General features: G+C 49.9%; 1 protein-coding gene across 1 annotated transcript in view; it reads left to right on the forward strand.

Annotated features, from left to right (window-relative positions):
• The first annotated feature begins 1,100 nt into the window (after positions 1–1,100).
• The window catches only part of RSPO4 (R-spondin 4), a 37,139-nt gene continuing 20,325 nt past the window's right edge, over positions 1,101–17,914 (forward strand). Inside the window, exon 1 of the mRNA XM_004014778.5 lies at positions 1,101–1,237. Coding sequence (XP_004014827.2) covers positions 1,159–1,237 — 79 coding nt within the window. The 5' untranslated portion in view covers positions 1,101–1,158. The remainder of the gene's footprint in view (positions 1,238–17,914) is intronic.

Below are 17,914 nucleotides of genomic sequence, written 5' to 3' on the forward strand. Positions count from 1 at the left end.
TGTTTGTTGGTGTTCGTGGAACCCTATGGAAGAAGACCGGCCAGGGCAGAGGGGCCTCACTCTCTGTGTTTCCCTTCCCCTGACACGCCCCCAAATGTCCTCATTGCACTGGGGATCTCACTAAGGACGAAAATAAGGGGCTGGAGAAGGAGATGCGGGCATTTACCTTTTTTTTTTTTTTTTTAACTCAAATTACACACACAGGTAAAAGGAAGAACAACGGTTCAGCAACAGACTGTCAAGGGTAAGTTCCCCAAGTAGTAGCTAAAAAGGTACAGACATGGGACCCAGACAGACCAGTGACCTGCTGTGTGATCTTAGATAAGTCACTCAGCCTCTCTGAGCTTCCCTTTCCTCCCTGGTAAAGTGGAATTAATCAGAACAGAATCTCACTGGGTTGTTTTGAAGACTGTATTCTGTATAAAGTGCTTAGAACAATGCCAAGCACATAGGCCTCAAAAGTGACAGGCAGTATTAGTAATTACTGTCACAGTTTTCAGTGGGCAAGGTGGCGGGATGCAGAAACGTACCCTTTGTTGGGAAGAAGGAGGAATTTTACCCTGAAAGGGTTAAAATTGGGCCAGCTGCTCCCAACCTGTAGATAAGGTTGGAGGAAACACAGTCCAGGCCCTGGGCCCCTTCCCTGGCGAATTTATGAGGTGCCGGTCACTTTGAGGCTTAGGAGAAAAGAAGAAAAAGAAAATCGGAGGCAGAGAGTGGGGTGGAGGGAGACGCTGAGAGCAGGACAGGGTCACCTGGCGTCTGAGCGTCTGTACCTGTGTGTGTGGCGTGGGGGACCATACCTGTGCCCGCCACGGGGCAGCGCAGGAACGACGCCAGAGCGCTCACAGCCGGACAGACCGACCTCTCGGCCCCTGGCCTGGCGACCCCCTCTGCCCCCACCGCGCGCCCGCCCCGAGCGGGTTAACGCGCCGCCCCCGAAGCGCCAGCTCCTCCCAGCCCGCCGCGTCCGGGCTCTGCCGACGCCCTCACTCGACCTGGAGGCCGGGCCCTGGGAGGACGGCGGGTCCCTGGCGGCGGGACTGACCCCGCGCCCGCGGATGCCCGGCGCCCCGCCGCACCGCCGCCGCAGGGTAGCCACTGGGTCGTCGGTCCTCCCAGGGCGCCCAGCACGCCCGCCTGAACCAGGCTGCCCAGATGCGGGCGCCACTCTGCCTGTTGCTGCTTGTCGCCCACGCCGTGGACATGCTCCCCCTGAACCGAAGGAAGAAGCAAGGTATGAGGGGCAGCTGGCAGGATGGCCGGGCAGTGCAGCGGGATAATCGAGGGATGGCTCTGGGGGCATCTGCCTGGTGCCCGACTCCCCAAGCCATTAGCTCTTCCAGACTGCTGTCAACCCCACTCTACAGATGGGGAGACTGAGGCCCCAGGATACTGTGGGGCAAGCTGGCCCAAGAAGGCTCTCTAGGGAAGGAAAGAGCTGGCAGGGCTGACTCCTTATGCTCACTCCCTGTAATAACAGTATTGCTGGGAGGAAGGAAAGTGACTTTTGCAGAGACAGGAAGCCTCAGGTGACAGAGGCTAGGGGTGGAAAGAACTAGGGGACAGAGTCAGTGGCTCAGAAATCATCCCAAGCATCTGTACTGAGCCAGGAGGTGAGGTAAAGAGCCCTGATACCCCGGTCTGAGTCCCAGTATAGACCCTGAATCTCTCCATGACTTTCCAGAAGGCAGTGATTTCTCGTAGGTTCCCCCTGGGTGAGGCCCTGAGCTGCGTGAGCTCAGGGAGACTGGAGTTGGACAACATTTATTCTGGGATGACCTGGAAGACATCTACATCCTCCAAGAGCCTCAGTTTTTCCGTCTTGACCTCCTAGGGCCACTAAGAGGATGAACCAAGGTTCAGATTATAAATGTACTTGGGGCACAAAGCCGGGGGCCCCTTGCACTCTCACCTTGGGACTCTTTGCCATGTTCCCTCCCTGCAGGAGTCAGAATGTCCCAGGAGGTAAGTTTGAGGTTGTCCTTGCAGAGCCAGGGTTGTCAGAGTCTGTGGGGCCGAGGAGGGTGAGCGAGTTCCACACCTGAGCCAGCAGCCCTTCGACCTCTGTCCAGCTGGCAGTCTGAGAGTTGAGGGCCAAATGCCAGCCTCTGTGCCCAGGGTTTTCCACGCATGGAGGGAGTCCCCACCACATCCTCATGACATAGGGATCATCCTATTCATAGAGCCAGGTGCCAAGGCTCAGACAGGCTAAGTAACTTTGCTAAGTTGACCAGCAGGTGAGTAAGACCCTGTGTCGTCTTTCTTTCCAGCTCTGGTGTTAGGTTTGAGCAAGTCTACATGGGAAAGAGAACAAGACTGCTCTCTGGGCGCTTCTAGCCCCTTTTAGTAAAAAGCCCTGAATAGACAAAATCGCTTCTGGAGTGAAACAGGAGGCTGAGAGTGGTTGTTGGAGAATGGAGGGGTGGGCTTGGGTGGGACAGAGAGACTGAGGCCTGAAGGACTCCAGGTCCAGGCGTGACTAGACAGAGGGGTCCAGGGAAGGGAGAGGCGGGTGGACTTCAGGTGAGCTGGGGGGAGTCTGCGACCTCATGAGGACACTGGTCTGTGAACGGCCCTTTTATGGTAAAGCTCATAGCCTCTGGAGTCAGCCTGCCTTTTTCAAATCTCTGCTTCCTCAGTTACCAGCTGAGTGACCTTGGGGACATCACTTTGCCTCTTTGAACCTCAGGTTACCCAACTGAGGGTCTATTAGAAGCTCTCTAAGATTTTCTCAGTTCTCAGAAAAACCAAAAAAAAAATTAAAAATAAAAAACCTCTCTCCTCAGTAACTCCTGTTTAAAATAGGAATAATGATCTTCATATCCAACTCACAGGGCAGATGTGGGTAAGACTCAGGGAGCTAGCGTGTCTGTTAAGTGAGTAGCCAAATGCAATAGACGTTCTCCTTTCCTGCCCGTCATGTCATTGATCACTCACAACAGCCCAGGGGAGGTTGGGGGGATGCTTATTTTCTGCATGAGGAAACTGAGATTCAGAGAGAAAAACTGATCGTCCAAGGTTGCCTAGCGGGTTAGTAGCAAAGCAGGCTTGAATCCCAGCCGGTCTGACATGATGCTGAGAGGATGTCTCCTGAGCTCTGTTGATCTTCCCTTCTCAGAGCCCCAATTTCCCCATCTGAAGAGGAGCTGGTTTAGAAGAGCTTTAAGATGCTTCTCAGTTCTAAAACACATGCCACACAGACACACAGAATCAAGACGAAGAAAACTTCCAGTCCCTCTTCCAACCCCAGTTGCTCAGTGAGGAGGTCAGGCATGGCTGCACCGTTCACGGCCACTATTTGGTGAGGGGGCTACTGGCGGCCCTCCCCATGGTTGCTGATATGTTGCATCTGGAACACATGCATGTCCAGGGCAGCATCTTCTGAGAGAGGCTTTGTGACTCCGTTTACCTGTCAGGTGCAATGGAGATAGCCTTGGATTTTAGTCCCACCCCACCCCCCACTCCTTTTGGGTGAGTGGATTCCCCCAACCTACCTCCTACTCAGAGCCTTGGTTTCCCCACTGGCACTAGGGTGGAGGTAGGGGGGTAGCAGAAAGCTTCCTGTAGCCTGTTCTGCAAGGTGGTCATAGGAGTCTTGGCCAAATAGCTTTGAGCGTTGCTGGCTTCAGCAGATTTCTTGATGGCAGGACTTATCAGAGCATTCGTGGTGAAGAGGCGGAGGACAGAGAATAGGACCTTTCCCAAACCAGTTACAGATTAGCGACCATTTTTCATAAGACAGCTGCTTGGAAACTTCCACACAAGATCCCCAAGGGCCTTCCCAGCTTTGATATTCTGGTCTAACTTTGGCAAGAGAATGTGTCCTGAATGCACCTAGATATTAGCAATGCCTCTTTTCTCCTTTCCTCTCCTTTCTTTTCCCCTCCTCCCCAGCCCCTCTTCCTTCTTTAATTCCTTCCTCTCTCTATTTCCCTTGCTCATTCAATAAGCATTACAGGGCAGACCCTGCCCCAGGCTCTGTGTTGGGAAATCTGGGAGTGTCAAGGTAAACGGACCTGGGGCCTGCCCTTGAGGAGTAGCTAGTGTGGAGGGATGCCCTTCCCTGGTCCTCTCCCACCTCCCATCCAGCTTTTGACCTGCTCTGCGAGGTCAAGAGGAATGTTCTCTGGGCCCAGCAGCCGCTGAGGCTGAGCTGTCACCCTCAGGGCCTGGCTCCCACAGACCCGTGCTTTGTAAAGCTCCAACATCACTGTTTTTTGATGAAACCTAATTTTTCTGTTTCCAAGACAAGAAAGACGAAAAGAAAAGGCTTGAGAATGGTTCTCAGAGCTCAAGTGACTCTTACAAAACAACATGTTGATTAATTAAGTATAAATGAATCAGAACCAGATGGGGACGTTTCTCTCGAAATGCTGGGGTGTCCCGGCAATAGGACAGGCAGGGTGAGGGGTCCTGGTCTGTAACCCTGCCTTGATGTGGAGCTTCATTTAGTCAATGAGGAGAAGATAGGCTATGCCCGACTCTCCTCAGTGTCTGTGGCCTGCTGGGGAGGGACCTTGTGGATGCAACTGTCCCCCATGTTCGCATGGTGCCTTTAGATCCTTCTGGACCTGGGATAGCAAAGGGCAGAGGGAGGAGCTCTGGAATTCAGGGCCCTCTCTTGCCCTGGATGTGTGATTTGGGGCAGGCCACATACCTTCTCCAATTCACAATTCCATATCTGTGAAATGGGAACGGTTGTGCCTACCTCTTTGGCGTTTGGGACGATTCACCACAGTCACAGGGAAAGGTGTCCGAAGGCATACAGTAGGTGCTTCATAAGTACTCAACCACTTCCCTCTCCATTTTACAGCAGAGCGGATGCTCCCTGGGCTGGGAGGAGGGAGTCTCATGTGGGTTGAATCTCACCTCTGCCCTTCTCCCCTCTCTGAGCCTCTAGAAATAGAGATTTCTTTACAAATAAAACTATCTGTGCAGGGACTATGGCAGTGCCCACTCCAGAGGCCTGTTAGGTGGACTGAATATAATAATTCTCCAAACTGAGAACCGCTGTGTTTATGTCCAGACAGGCAGCACTGTCCCCTGCCCAAAGACAGAGAGACTAAGACCCGGAAGGCACTGGCCGTGATAGAGGAGGACCTGGGTTTCCAGTCTCCAGGTCAGGGCCATGGCTGGGCACAGAGCAAGGTATATCTCACCTCCCTCTCCCCTGGGTGGAGATAAGCCTACCCCTGCCCAGCCACCAAAGGAGACCCTTAGGGCGAGCACGTGCCAGGAACTCTGCGTGTGGGTTGTGAAGTCTGACTGTGGCGCTGCCTGCATTACTCCTGTTTCCTAGACAAGAGGTCTGAGGCTCCAAAAGAGGCAGAGAGCTGCCCAGGAACTCCCAACAGCTGAGTTGGGAGGTGGGCCCAGAGTTTTGGAGGCTCCGAAGTCTGTGCATAGAAAAGGAAGTGAATCCCATCAGAGACTTGCCAAGGGCTACAAGGAAGAGTTCAGTTCAGTTCAGTTCAGTCGCTCAGTCACGTCTTTGCCACCCGTGGACTGCAGCACGCCAGCCCTCCCTGTCCATTACCAATTCCCGGAGTTTACTCAAACTCATGTCTGTTGAGTCGGCGATGCCATCCAACCATCTCATTCTCTATCATCCTCTTCTCCTCCCGCCTTCAATCTTTCCCATCATCAGGGTCTTTTCAAATGAGTCAGTTCTTCATATCTGGTGGCCAAATTATTGGAGTTTGGCATCTGAGGCCCTCCATGACTGGACGCTGGCCCTGTCTGCAGTCGGACCTCTACCCCCAATACAAGGAGGAGGGTTGGTAGTGAAACAGGCTCAAATCCCAGTCAGTCTGACATGATTCTGAGAAGATGTCTCCTGAGCTCTGTTGGTCTTCCCTTCTCAGAGCCTCACTTTCCCCATCTGAAGAGGAGCTGGTTTAGGAGATCCTTGAGATGTTTCTCAGTTCCAAAAGACACACACACACATACAGAGAGAAAATAAAGAAAATGAAGACTTCCAATCCCTCCCCTATCCCCAGTTGCTCAGTGAGGAGGTCGAGCGTGGCTGCACCCACTATGGCCCCTGTGAGGGGGCTACTGGCGCCCCTTCCCACAGTAGTTAATCTGTTGCGTCTGGGACACGTGCATATCCAGGCTAGTATCTTCAGAGAGAGACTTGTGGCAAGGAGGAGGCATCTGAGAGGAGCCCCATCAGAGGGCTAGGTCTTGGGAATTTGTCGGCCAGGAGCAGCAGTAGCATAGGAGCTGGGGACTCTCGCAGGTGGAGCAGAGGGTCTGGCCAGTGGGAAGGGCCAAAGGGGCTGTGTGGCAGAGCGGGTGGAGGTCTGACTGCAGACAGTTCCAGCATCCTGTCATGGAGGGCCTCGGATGCCATTTGCCTGTCACCATCGTCACAAAGAAATGTTTACTGAGCCCCTCCTGGGGGTCAGGCCCTAAATGAGGTGTTGACGAGGACAGCAGAGGTGTGCTCCATCATCCCTGCTGTCAGTGCTCAGCCACTCAGTCGTGTCTGGCTCTTTGCGACCCCATGGACTGTAGCCAGCCAGGCTCCTCTGTCCATGGGATTTTCCAGGCAAGAGTACTCCAGTAGTCAAGAACTACTGGAGCAGTTTCCTACTCCAGTCCCTGCTGAGAGCTCAGCATCTCCTAGAGGTGTCAGAAATGAATCCATCATGAAAAAAACGGCACAGACAGGATCCTGCTGCTTCTCAGTATAGCCCAGAGAGGCTGGTCGGTGGTGGTCCTCATCTCAGCTGAGGAATCTGAGACTCAGAGGTGGGATTGTTGCTCAGCTGAGGTGTCACAGGATAAGGGGACCCTCTTCAGTTTGTTCGCCTGCCTCCTCTCATCCATCTATTAGTCTGCTGTCTCTTCATCCATCTTTCCATCCTTCCATTTAGTGAAAAAAACTGAAGCTCATGCTGATTCAGAGCTTTTCAAACTGATGTTTACAATCATTCAGCAGATCTGGGAAATAAATTTAGTAAATGCAACTAGCTTTTAGAATGCTGAAATGGAGTAGAATAGAATAAAACAGAACAGTATAGAGTAGGATAAAATAGAGTGAAGTCAGCAAACATTTTTTGCAAAGGGCCAGATAGGTAATATTTTAAGCTTTGTAGAACATACTCTTCCTGTTTTGTTTTTTTTTTAACAAACCTTTAAAAATATTAAACCATTCTTAGCTCACAGGCCATACATAAAGAAGCCATTCAGTTCAGTTCAATTCAATTCAGTCCTGTCCGACTCTTTGCAATCCCGTGAATTGCAGCACGCCAGGCCTCCCTGTCCAGCACCAACTCTCGGAGTTCACCCAAACTCATGTCCATTGAGTTGGTGATGCCATCCAGCCATCTCATCCTCTGTCATCCCCTTCTCCTCCTGCCCCCAATCCCTCCCAGCATCAGAGTCTTTTCCAATGAGTCAACTCTTCGCATGAGGCGGCCAAAGTATTGGAGTTTCAGCTTCAACATCAGTCCTTCCAAAGTACTCCCAGGACTGATCTCCTTTAGAATGGACTGGTTGGATCTCCTTGCAGTCCAAGGGACTCTCAAGAGCCTTCTCCAACACCACAGGTCAAAAGCATCAATTCTTCGGCGCTCAGCTTTCTTCACAGTCCAACTCTCACATCCATACATGACCACTGGAAACCATAGCCTTGACTAGACAGACCTTTGTTGGCAAAGTAATGTCTCTGCTTTTGAATATGCTGTGTAGGTTGGTCATAACTTTCCTTCCAAGTAGTAAGCGTCTTTTAATTTCATGGCTGCAATCACCATCTGCAGTGATTTTGGAGCCCAAAAAAATAAAGTCTGACGCTGTTTCCACTAAGTTAGCCCATGGGCCATAGTTTGCCAACCCCCTTCATGGAAAATATCAGAATGCATTGCAGATGTTAAGATGAGTTATCATTTTGAGAAACGGGTTTTTGCTTACATGTATGTGGGAACGTGTGGGTGCATGTGTGTACCCGTATGTAGATGTGTATGCACGTGGATGTGGGTATGTGTGAGTGTGGATGAGGGGGTGTGTGTACTCTGTGTACTGTGTGTGTGCTGACATAAAAATGTAATTTTTACTATTGTCCAAAAAGTATGGAGGCCACTGTGTCAGCTGAGCCCAGTGCAGTCCTCTCGACAGTTCTGAGAGGAGGGTTCCAGGGGATCCTGGGATTGCAGATGGGGAGTTGAAGGCCCCGTGGGTCACACAGCCGTAGGCATGTGAACCCCAAAAGTCTGGCTCTGGAGTTCCAAACAGGAGGCTAAATTGCCTTTAAAATAGCAATCGCCCTCAACATATTTGTCCTTACGCTTGTTTCTGACGGCCCTGAATGTGATGGCCATGTCCTTCCCAAGATGTTTTCTTTTCTTAAGGTGGACTTTAGCCCCAGGAAATGGAATGATCCATCGGGGTCTAAATGTCCTCCTGCATCAGACATCCCCAAGCAGCTGGTGAATAGTGGGCATTGTATGTTCCTTTCCCATCGACCCTCCCCCACCCCTGCTGGGTGGATATGGTTACCCTTCTTCCTTTACAGAAGAAGCAGGCTGGCTCAGAGAGGGAAACCGACTTATCCAAAGTCACATAGCCAATGTTCCTGATTCCAGAACCATGGGAGCAGGTCCCGCCTACTAAAGAGTGCTCTAGAAAGTCCATCTAATGCTGCCAATACCCACCCACTCATTCATATAGCTCTTCACAGTTTGCAGAACAGTTCAACTTCCATTTTCTTTCTGGAGTTCTGGAGAAAGTTTATTGAATGATGGAATGCTAGGGCTGAAAAGGCCAGTTGAGACCTTGGAGACCCGTGTTTGTGTTAAAAAAAAAAAAAAAAAAAAAGGAGCTTCAGGCGAGGAAGTGCCTCACCCAAGATCACCCAGCCTGGGTGGAGGTGAGGATGCAGGAAAGGGGGCAGGGCAGCGAGGGTGGCCTTGGATAGGCAGAAGAAGGCAGCTTGCTCCAGAGCCTGCAGTCTGGTTTAGAGCATCTCAGAGCTTCAGTTTCTCGGGTCACTTGGGAATGCTCCATCTGCTTTGTCTTTCTCCCAGGCCCAGAAGAAATGTTAGACGAGAGGGTGCAACTGAGAGGGCTTGCACAGCTCTGCAGAGGTTTCTTAATAACCAGAGGCCAGCCCAGGTCCAGGAGCCTTGTAAGGGCCTCCAGGGTTACCTGAGTGCCACACGGGGTCTGTGGCCTGGCTGTGTGGTTCCACGAGAGTCACCTGGTGGAGGCCTGGGACCCACGCAGAACCGCCATGCCCTTGAAGCCAGTCCTTCTGTGGACACTGTTAGGACGTAGAACAGCCCCAGGTTCTCTGAACACCCAGGAACACATACCTCGTGTATGTGTCAAAGGGGTTCTCATGGGGACACACATCTCAATTAGCCAGAAGGAAAGGGTTAAGTGTGCTTACTCAGTCGCTTCAATCATGTCTGACTCTTTGCAATCCCATGGACTATAGCCCACCAGGCTCCTCTGTGGGATTCTCCAGGCAAGAATACTGGAGTGGATTGCCATGCCCTCCTCCAGGGGATCTTCCTAACCCAGGGATGGAACCCATGTCTCTTATGTCTCCTGCATTACAGGTGGATTCTTTACCGCTGCCCCTCATGTATATATCCACACACATATATGTTCCTAAAAACATTTATTTGTTTCTTTAAAGGTACTTAATTTTCACTGCAATAAAGGTTTAGAAAGTCTCTTTTTGATTTCGTTTTATGGTTATTTCCTCTATGCCAGCTGTTACCTGTATTGTTTTATTTACCAATGTCAGGTACTATGCCATATAAACTGACTAAATTCTCCTAATAAGCCTGTGATGTGGGTATTATTATCATCCCCATTTTACATATGAGAAAGCTGAGGCACAGAGGGGTTGAGTGACTTTCCCTAGGTCACACAGCCAAATTCAAATCCTTCCTAGTCCCGGAGCCCAGACTCCAATTACCAAGCTCAGTTGCCTCCCAGCCTTATTTAGTCCTTGCAGCAACCTGGAAAAGGATGTTATTATCCACATTTCACAGACGAGGAGACTGAATTAAGAGAGAAAGGAGCATTAGTTAAAGAATGTGAAACTGCCATTTTTATAGGCTGAAAAAAGCCAGATATTAGTGATTTCATATGTTCCAGTCTACTAGCTTGGCAAGTAAGTTTGGCAAAGCCAGGATTTAAACCCAGATGATTTATTCCAAAGGTTGGGTCCATAGCCACCCTGCCTGGCCTTCTCCCAGTACATCCAGATAATAGCCCACGAGGTAGTTGGATCCTGTTGTTCTACAGAAGCCTTCCAAGCATGGAGAGGGCTATCAACTTGCCAGGGTCACACAGCCAGGATGGGAAGAGATTGGAATGTGCCCCCCCACTCCAGGTCTCCCTGGCCGGAGCCTCCTTGTCTCAGCTCTGTGCAGCCGTCAGCACCACCCAGGACACACACACACCCTCGGCCCCACCCTGGGGATTCCTCCAGGGTCCCGCAGTGCATGGTCTGGTCCCCGTTGTCCTCATCTTGGGCACTGCTGCCTCAGGCCAGGCCACCCCCGCCCGCCCTGGGATGATTTCTTATAATGTCGCGTGATTCACGGGGCCCCTGCTCTGTAGCCCTTCGTGGGGGCCTCTCTGGGTTTTCGTGGGGGGGGGGGTTCTGTTTCACTAGCTCAGAAGAAAGGCATGCGCAAGCCTGGGGGACCCAGACCACGTAGGGAAACCACTCCCTTTCGCCAGAAGCCTCCACTTTCCCTGCAGACCAACTGCGGTGCCCACATCCGCAGGGTGGGGACACCCAGAAAGGAATGTCACAACTGCTCTTCTGCAGCCTGCTCTGCTGTTGGCAGGCAGGCACGGCTGTCTCCAGCGTGTCCCAGATGAGCGGTGGGAGGTCGACTGACTGGCACGAAGGCCACGGGCTCTGCTGCTCGCCAGCTGAGTGATGTTGGGCAGGTCACCTCTCCCTTCTGTGCCTCTGGTGTCTAATTTGCAAGATGGGGCACAAAAGGCACATAGTGAGTGCTCAGTTGGTGACTGTGAAGAGTGTTTAGTGCCGGGCAGGGAGTGCGGGATTTGGGCTCTGACAGGCCTGGGCTCAGCTCCCGGCTCTGCTACTGCCATGTTCGTGTGAAGATATTTCATTACTGAATCTCAGTGTCGTCTGTCAGTACCGTGGTGACAATAGTAGCATCTACATCATAGGACTGTCTTGAAGATCAAAATTGTGCATGTAACCCACCTGGGAGACAGTAGGTGCTAATAAATGGTGATACCAGTCATGCGTCGTAGGAAAGTTGGCTTGCTCTAGTGTCCAGGACGTTCCAGCCTAATGTCAGACATGCCCCTGCCTGGGTTTGAAAGTCCTTGGCAGACCTAACTCTTCAAAAGAACGTTATCTGGGGAAGCCCAGATTCAGAGGCTAGGGAGGTCCTAAGTGCTGTGTGTCTATAGCACAGCGATTCACCCTCTCTGAGCCTCTGCTCGCTCCTCTATGAAGGGGGACCTCAGAGAACAGCAGTGAAGATAGAAGTGTGTGTGTGTGTTGCTAGCACTTTATAAATGTATAAATGATGTGACGAGGCCTGACATCCTGCCCTCTGCCCACAGCAGCTGGAAAAATGCAGTCAGATGCTGCCTTTCAGACATACTTCTCCTTCCTCCTCCCCCCTTGCCTGCTTCTGGCAGACATGAGAGTCCAGCAGACTTAATTCATAGCACATTATCAGCCTCAGTCAAGCTGATAATGTTCTTATTTTGTATTATCTTATTTTTTCCCTATTTTTTCAATGGTTGTGCTTAGTCACTCAAGTCGTGTCCAGCTCTGTGTGCCTCCACCAGGCTCCTTTGCCCATGGAGTGTGTCGCCATTTCCTTCTCCATTTTAAAAGGTTACAAATTGTCAATGTTTAATTTTACTCTTAACATTTACTTCACTTATTTTAAAATTTTCATTTTACTTAAACATCTTATTTTTATTAATTTTAATGTATTTAGTTTATTTTTATTGAAGTATAGTTAATTTACAATGTGGTGTTAGTTTCAGGTGTACAGCAAAGTGATTCAGCTATATATGTATATATATATATATTTTTTTTCAGATTCTTTTCCCTTATAGGTCATTACAAAGTACTAAGTATAGGTCCCTGTGCTATCCAGTAGATCTTTGTTGGTTGTCTGTTTTATATATAGTGCCTTGCTGCTGCTAAGTCGCTTCAGTCGTGTCTGACTCTGTGCGACCCCATAGACGGCAGCCCGCCAGGCTCCCCTGTCCCTGGGATTCTCCAGGCAAGAACACTGGAGTGGGTTGCCATTTCCTTCTCCAATGCATGAAAGTGAAAAGTGAAAGTGAAGTCACTCAGTCATGTTGGACTCTTAGCGACCCCATGGACTGCAGCCCACCAGGCTCCTCCGTCCATGGGATTTTCCAGGCAAGAGTGCTGGAGTGGGGTGCCATATAGTGCCTTAGCACTTTATAATTTACTGTCTTTGTTCTGGCCATCATCTTGTGGGTAAAAAGCTAATAAACTGTGTTATTTGCATGATATCATATCTTCTTAGATTAGTGAATTAGGCACTTATAAATAAATACTTTATATGAACTCCTTCTAAGTGTCTTTTGTGGATTTGTTCAGCTTGTCTAAAAAATGATTTTATTAGGGTTGTATCAAATGTTAATCTTTCTCCCAAGAAATGTCAAACTCAGATGAACAAACATGGTAAAAATTTCATATGATGAACATTTTTGCAGAAACAGTCTGATGCATTCTAAATGGTTGTTACTATCAAATGAAATTGCTCTCAAATTTTCTTGCAAGGGGTTAATGCAATTTATTTAAGTTTACAAATGTATTTTTATTTTATTGTTACATTTTATTTTTCTAAGCTTTTTGTTTTTATCTTTTACTTTTAAAATGCCTTTTTATTTTAAATTTTTATTAGTTTAAATTATGTTTTATTTTAAATCTTTCAATTTTACTGCTTGGGTTGTTAATTTCTTTTTAAATAATGTTATTGTGTTTTTATTTGCCCACTTTTTTTATTGGGTTTCCTGAATTTTCTTCATCAGTTTATAGGTATGTGTGTGCTCAGTCGGTCAGTCATGTCTGACTGTGACCCCATGGACTGTACTCCACTAGGCTCATCTGTCCATGGAATTTTCCAGGCAAGAATACTGGAGTGAGTTGCCATTTCCTATTCCAGAGGATCTGCCTGACCTAGGGATTGAACCCATGTCTTCTGCGTCTCCTGCACTGGCAAAACAAATTCTTTACCAGTGCACCATCTGGGAAGCCATCAGTTTATAAGACTTCCTTGTATTACCTACATATTAATCTCTGTTGGTTTTCACATGGAAGATATCTTTCTTTAATCTGTTATCCCAACTGCTAACTTTGTATGTCCTTTGGAGAATAGACATTGTTACTTATAATACTGTTCAAGAAAAGGTTTGAAGGTTTTTTGGTAGGAGAGGAGTTTTTCTACCTTATGGTCTGGGCTGTTTGGTCTTACAAAATGTCCTCGTAAGAAGGTCTCATGAGAAGGGTGTGAGTTCCCAATTCTCTGTCTTTTGAGCAGATCCCCCTTCCTGTGAGCAATTCTTCCTTGACAAGTGTTTTCAGTCCTGATGCAGCAGCCCTAGGGCCTTCCCTGAGGATACTCCTGGAACTCTCAAATGCAGGTGACTCTTCTCTGTCCACCTTCATTCCTGGTTGTCCCTGGGTCACTGCATTTCAGCCGGCACACGTCTACTAAACCCTTGCTGTCAGCCAGACTCTGTCCTTGAGGGCCCCAGACTGATGAAGGTGGCAGGCTCAACAGAGTGAATAGAAGCATCAGCTGGATACACCAGCCCCGGGTTAGGGGGAGTTGGCTTGATGTTTTCCACGAGTGAAGCGTCCCACCAATGGCTGACATTCTGCCAGGGCTGCTTTCTCTGAATGGTTTCAATTCTTGGACCATCTTATTCTCTTGCATCAACAATCCTCCCTCCAGCCCCCTCCCTGTTAAAGGAAAAAGAGAGAAACTGGCACTCAGGACGTCTGTGAGTAATGCAGACTTGAGGATTGAAGGTCTGGGGATGCTGCTAAGGGCTCCATCTGCAGTGCAGGTGGTCTCAGGCGTAAGACCACTGAGTCATTCCTGCGGCCTCCTCTCTCCTCCTCCTGTCCGACCCTGCACCACACAGCTCCAGGCCCCTCTCTGTGGGCCTTGGGCTCTGGGCTGTGTGACTTTCAGTGGCACTTTTCTACCTTTGGAGAGCCACCAGGCGCGAAGCAGCAGGAAGGGGCCAACAAGCCATCAGGGAGGTACAGCTCGCAGAAGTTAGGAGCTAGGGCTCTGGTTTGCATCCCACTTGACTCTTTGCTGTGAGTACTCGGGTCAACCACTTTACCTTTCTAAGCCTCAGTTTTCAATCTGAGAAAATGGGTAAATATAGCCCAGCTTTGCAAGGCTGTGATGGGTTTGCAGTGATTTAACAGAAGGACCTGATGGCACAGGGTCCTGGATGCTGTAGATATTCAGCAGGCATCAGCCTGGCTCTGCCCCTCTGCAGACCTGGTCCTTCAGAGGGTCTTTAGGAGCTCATAGAGATCAGTATCTCTGGCTGTGGCTGTTTGTCTTGGTTCTAGTCGTTAATCCTGCCTTTAAATGGATAAGAAGGATTACCATCCCCATTTTGCAGATGAGAAAACTGATAGCAGCTAACAGTGGGTGTGGAATTTCCCTGCCCTGCAAGCCTAGGTCCCTCCAACTGACTGGGTTTTGGTGTGGTGGAGACAGTACCCCAGGACCATGAGAGGTTTCCTAGGCAAAGCCTGTGTCACCTTCTTCCGTTCAGCTCCTCCCTGCTGGCATCATACTAGTTTTGAGCACCTACTCTGTGCCAGATGATTTGTGTGCGTTAATTACCTATAACCTCAGGAGATAGGACCCGTTTTACAGAAGAGGAAAGTAGGATCCAGGTAGGTGAGGCCACATGCCCAGGTTTCCACAGCCCCCATCCATCTGGGTTGGAAGCCAAGCTGGCGCTCCGAAGCCAGAGCTGTTATTCACCATGCCAGGAATTACTGAGCTGAACCCAGGGCAGCAATGGGGATAAAGCTGACTCCCATTTGGTGAGTCCTTGGCATATGAACCGGGCATGCTGCTAGGTGCTCTGTAGGTTATTACCTCGCTTCATCCTCCAGACAACCCTTTGGTAGCATCATTTTCATTTTGCAGCTGAGATGTGAGGCTCAGAGAAGTGAGAGGGACCCCTCAGGGTCAAGGTTGCAGAGCTGGGATTCAAATTCAGATGTATATGACCTGGACTCCTGCCTGCCCCACGCTGCCTCCCCTCATCTCCTACTTCCTGAGCTGGGCAGTTGGTCTAGAGGCCTGGGCGGGCAGATGCCTGTTCTGTTTTTCTCACCTTCGAGAATGACTGGGGGAGCCATCCAGACAGGGCCTCAGGTATCAGCCCAGCTTGGAGGTGGCGGGTGTGCAGCAGGTGTAGGGAGCAACTGAACAGCAAGATGTGAGTGTGACTTTGTCCCAGTGGCCTGTGAACGTCAAGAGGCCAGCGCAGGTCATGGAAGCACGAGCAGAGCCGATGATGTGAAGGAGCAGAAGGGATTCAGGCACCTCTGGAGGAGGCTGCGGACTAGATACCATCATGGGATTCTCAGATCAGGTCTCTTTAGAGCTGAGGACAGGGAGCTGACAGCAGCTTACACCGGCTACCTGCTGCACCATGAGCTAGACTGCTTACCTTTTAATTCTCATAATTACCCTTGAGCAAGACTTGTCCATCTGCTGCTCACAGCCAATAGCCTGGCCCAAACCCCCTAGATGACCACAGGCCTCCAACTCAGGCTCCCAGCTCCCACTGCTGCCCCTTCCCATCCATTCTGCTCAGCCCCAAAGGGACCTCTTGAGATACAGACTCTTGTTGGCCTGCACCCCGCAGGGTCTTCCCATCTTGCTTCCAGGAAAGCCCAGAACTAGCCTTTTCTGAGCCCAGCACCTCACTCTGGGCTGATCTGCCTTTCTGACCAGTCTCTGTGTTCTGGCCTCACTGCCCTCTTCCATGCTAAGCCCCTGGACCTTTGTACCTGCTGGTTCCTCTGCCAGGAATACGTTCCTTGTATGTCTCAGCGAGTCCTGTCTTGTGGCCGGACCCTCCTCTCCTCTGCTCACTCTGTTTCCTTTCATTCACTTACTGTCACTGTCTCAGATGACCTCTCTCTCTCCTTTAGGATGCAGACTCCATGAGGGGAAGGACTGTCTTGTCCTTTGATGGATCCCCAGTGTCTACAACACTTCTTGGCTCGTAGTAGGTCCTTGATACATATTTGTGGAAGGAACAGGCTTTCCAGTGAGTGGATGATTGCCCGTTGCTTACAGTGAGCAAACTGAGGTCCAATAACAAGCCTAAGGAATGAAGTATGGAACTGGGATCTAAAGGCAGGTTTCTTGGCTTTCCTAGTGGCTCAGATGGTAAAGAATCTACCTGCATTGCGAGAGACCTGGGTTTGATCCCTGGGTTAGGAAGATTCCCTGGGGAAGGAAATGGGTACCCACTCCAGTATCCTTGCCTGGAGAATTCCATGGACCGAGGAGCCTTGGCAGACTACAGTCCATGAGGTCGCAAAGAGTCTGACATGACTTGAGCAACTGACACTTTCACTTTTCCTTTCCCATAAAATAAGAAGTGATAACAGCATCTGCCTTCTTGCTTCTTAAAATGAGGTCTGGAAGCCAGCACCATCAGCATCCCTGGGGAGCTTTTTCGGAAAGCAGACTCTCAGGTCTCACCTCAGAACTATAGCATCAGCATTTACATTTGAACCCAAGACCCCTAGGCACTTTGTATACTCATTAGTTTGGGAAGCCCTGGCTGACCTCACAGAGTGGTTTCTTGAAAATCACATGAGTTCATACACACGTGACACCGGGTGAACCACTGTAAAGCGTTAAACCAACAGTACACATCGAGGGATGGAAGTGCCTCTGTTTTAAATAAGCAGACCCAGGTGATTCTTTTTTTTTTTTTTTAACTTTCAATAAGCATAATAAATATCTTCAAAGAGATAAGCTATTTGGTAGTAACTGACAAAATAACCACTTCCCGGGTAGCTCAGGATCCACCTGCAATGCAGGAGACATAAGAGGTGTGGGTTCAATCCCTGGGTTGGGAAGATCCCCTGGAGAAGGGAATGGCAACCCACTCCAGCGTTCCTGCCTGGAGAACTCCACGGACAGAGGAACCTGGCGGGCTACAGTCCATAGGGTCACAAAGAGTCGGACATGGCTGAGCGCCTGAGCACACGTGCAGTAAAATAAGCAGTTATTCTTAAAAGACTAATTGGAGATACAGGGTCTAACAGGAAAATGCATACAGCCTCAGGGGATTCTGATGTGGATTTCATTCTAAGGCTCACCACTGGCTGGGAAACAGCAGATGTGGGTGTGAGCCCTGGCTCCACTACCAGCCTCTGTCTCCCCACCTCCCCAGCTGGTAGAAACCAATGTCTAAGAAGGATTCAAGCAGGGGCTGGGGCAGTGTACTTCCCCACTCCTCCAAGCCAGGTGGTGGCAAGAGAATCACTCAGAGAGAGCCTGGAGGGGACCTGAAGGACAGGGAAACAGTCATTTGGCCCCCTGTTTGAACACATAGGTACTGATCTGCTCCATGTCATGGAGATAAGGGGAGATGAGCATGGGATGAAGGGAGATTGAATGAGATGCAGAAGGGCGGGATCAGTCCTGGGACAACCTATACTGCCACTGTCTGGCTAATTTCCTGTCTCTATCAAGGTCAAATGGACATTGAAGGAGACTAGCCTTAGCACAGCACAGGAAACCTAGCAAAGCCTTAGCAAGGGGACCTGTTACTCTGTGTGGAGGATTAAAGGAGGCATTGGGATACACTGGCAGTGGGAAGGCAGTGTGGCCTTGAGGTA

This window comes from Ovis aries, chromosome 13 (genome assembly GCF_016772045.2).
Source record: "Ovis aries strain OAR_USU_Benz2616 breed Rambouillet chromosome 13, ARS-UI_Ramb_v3.0, whole genome shotgun sequence".
NCBI classification, from domain to species: Eukaryota; Metazoa; Chordata; class Mammalia; order Artiodactyla; family Bovidae; genus Ovis; species Ovis aries.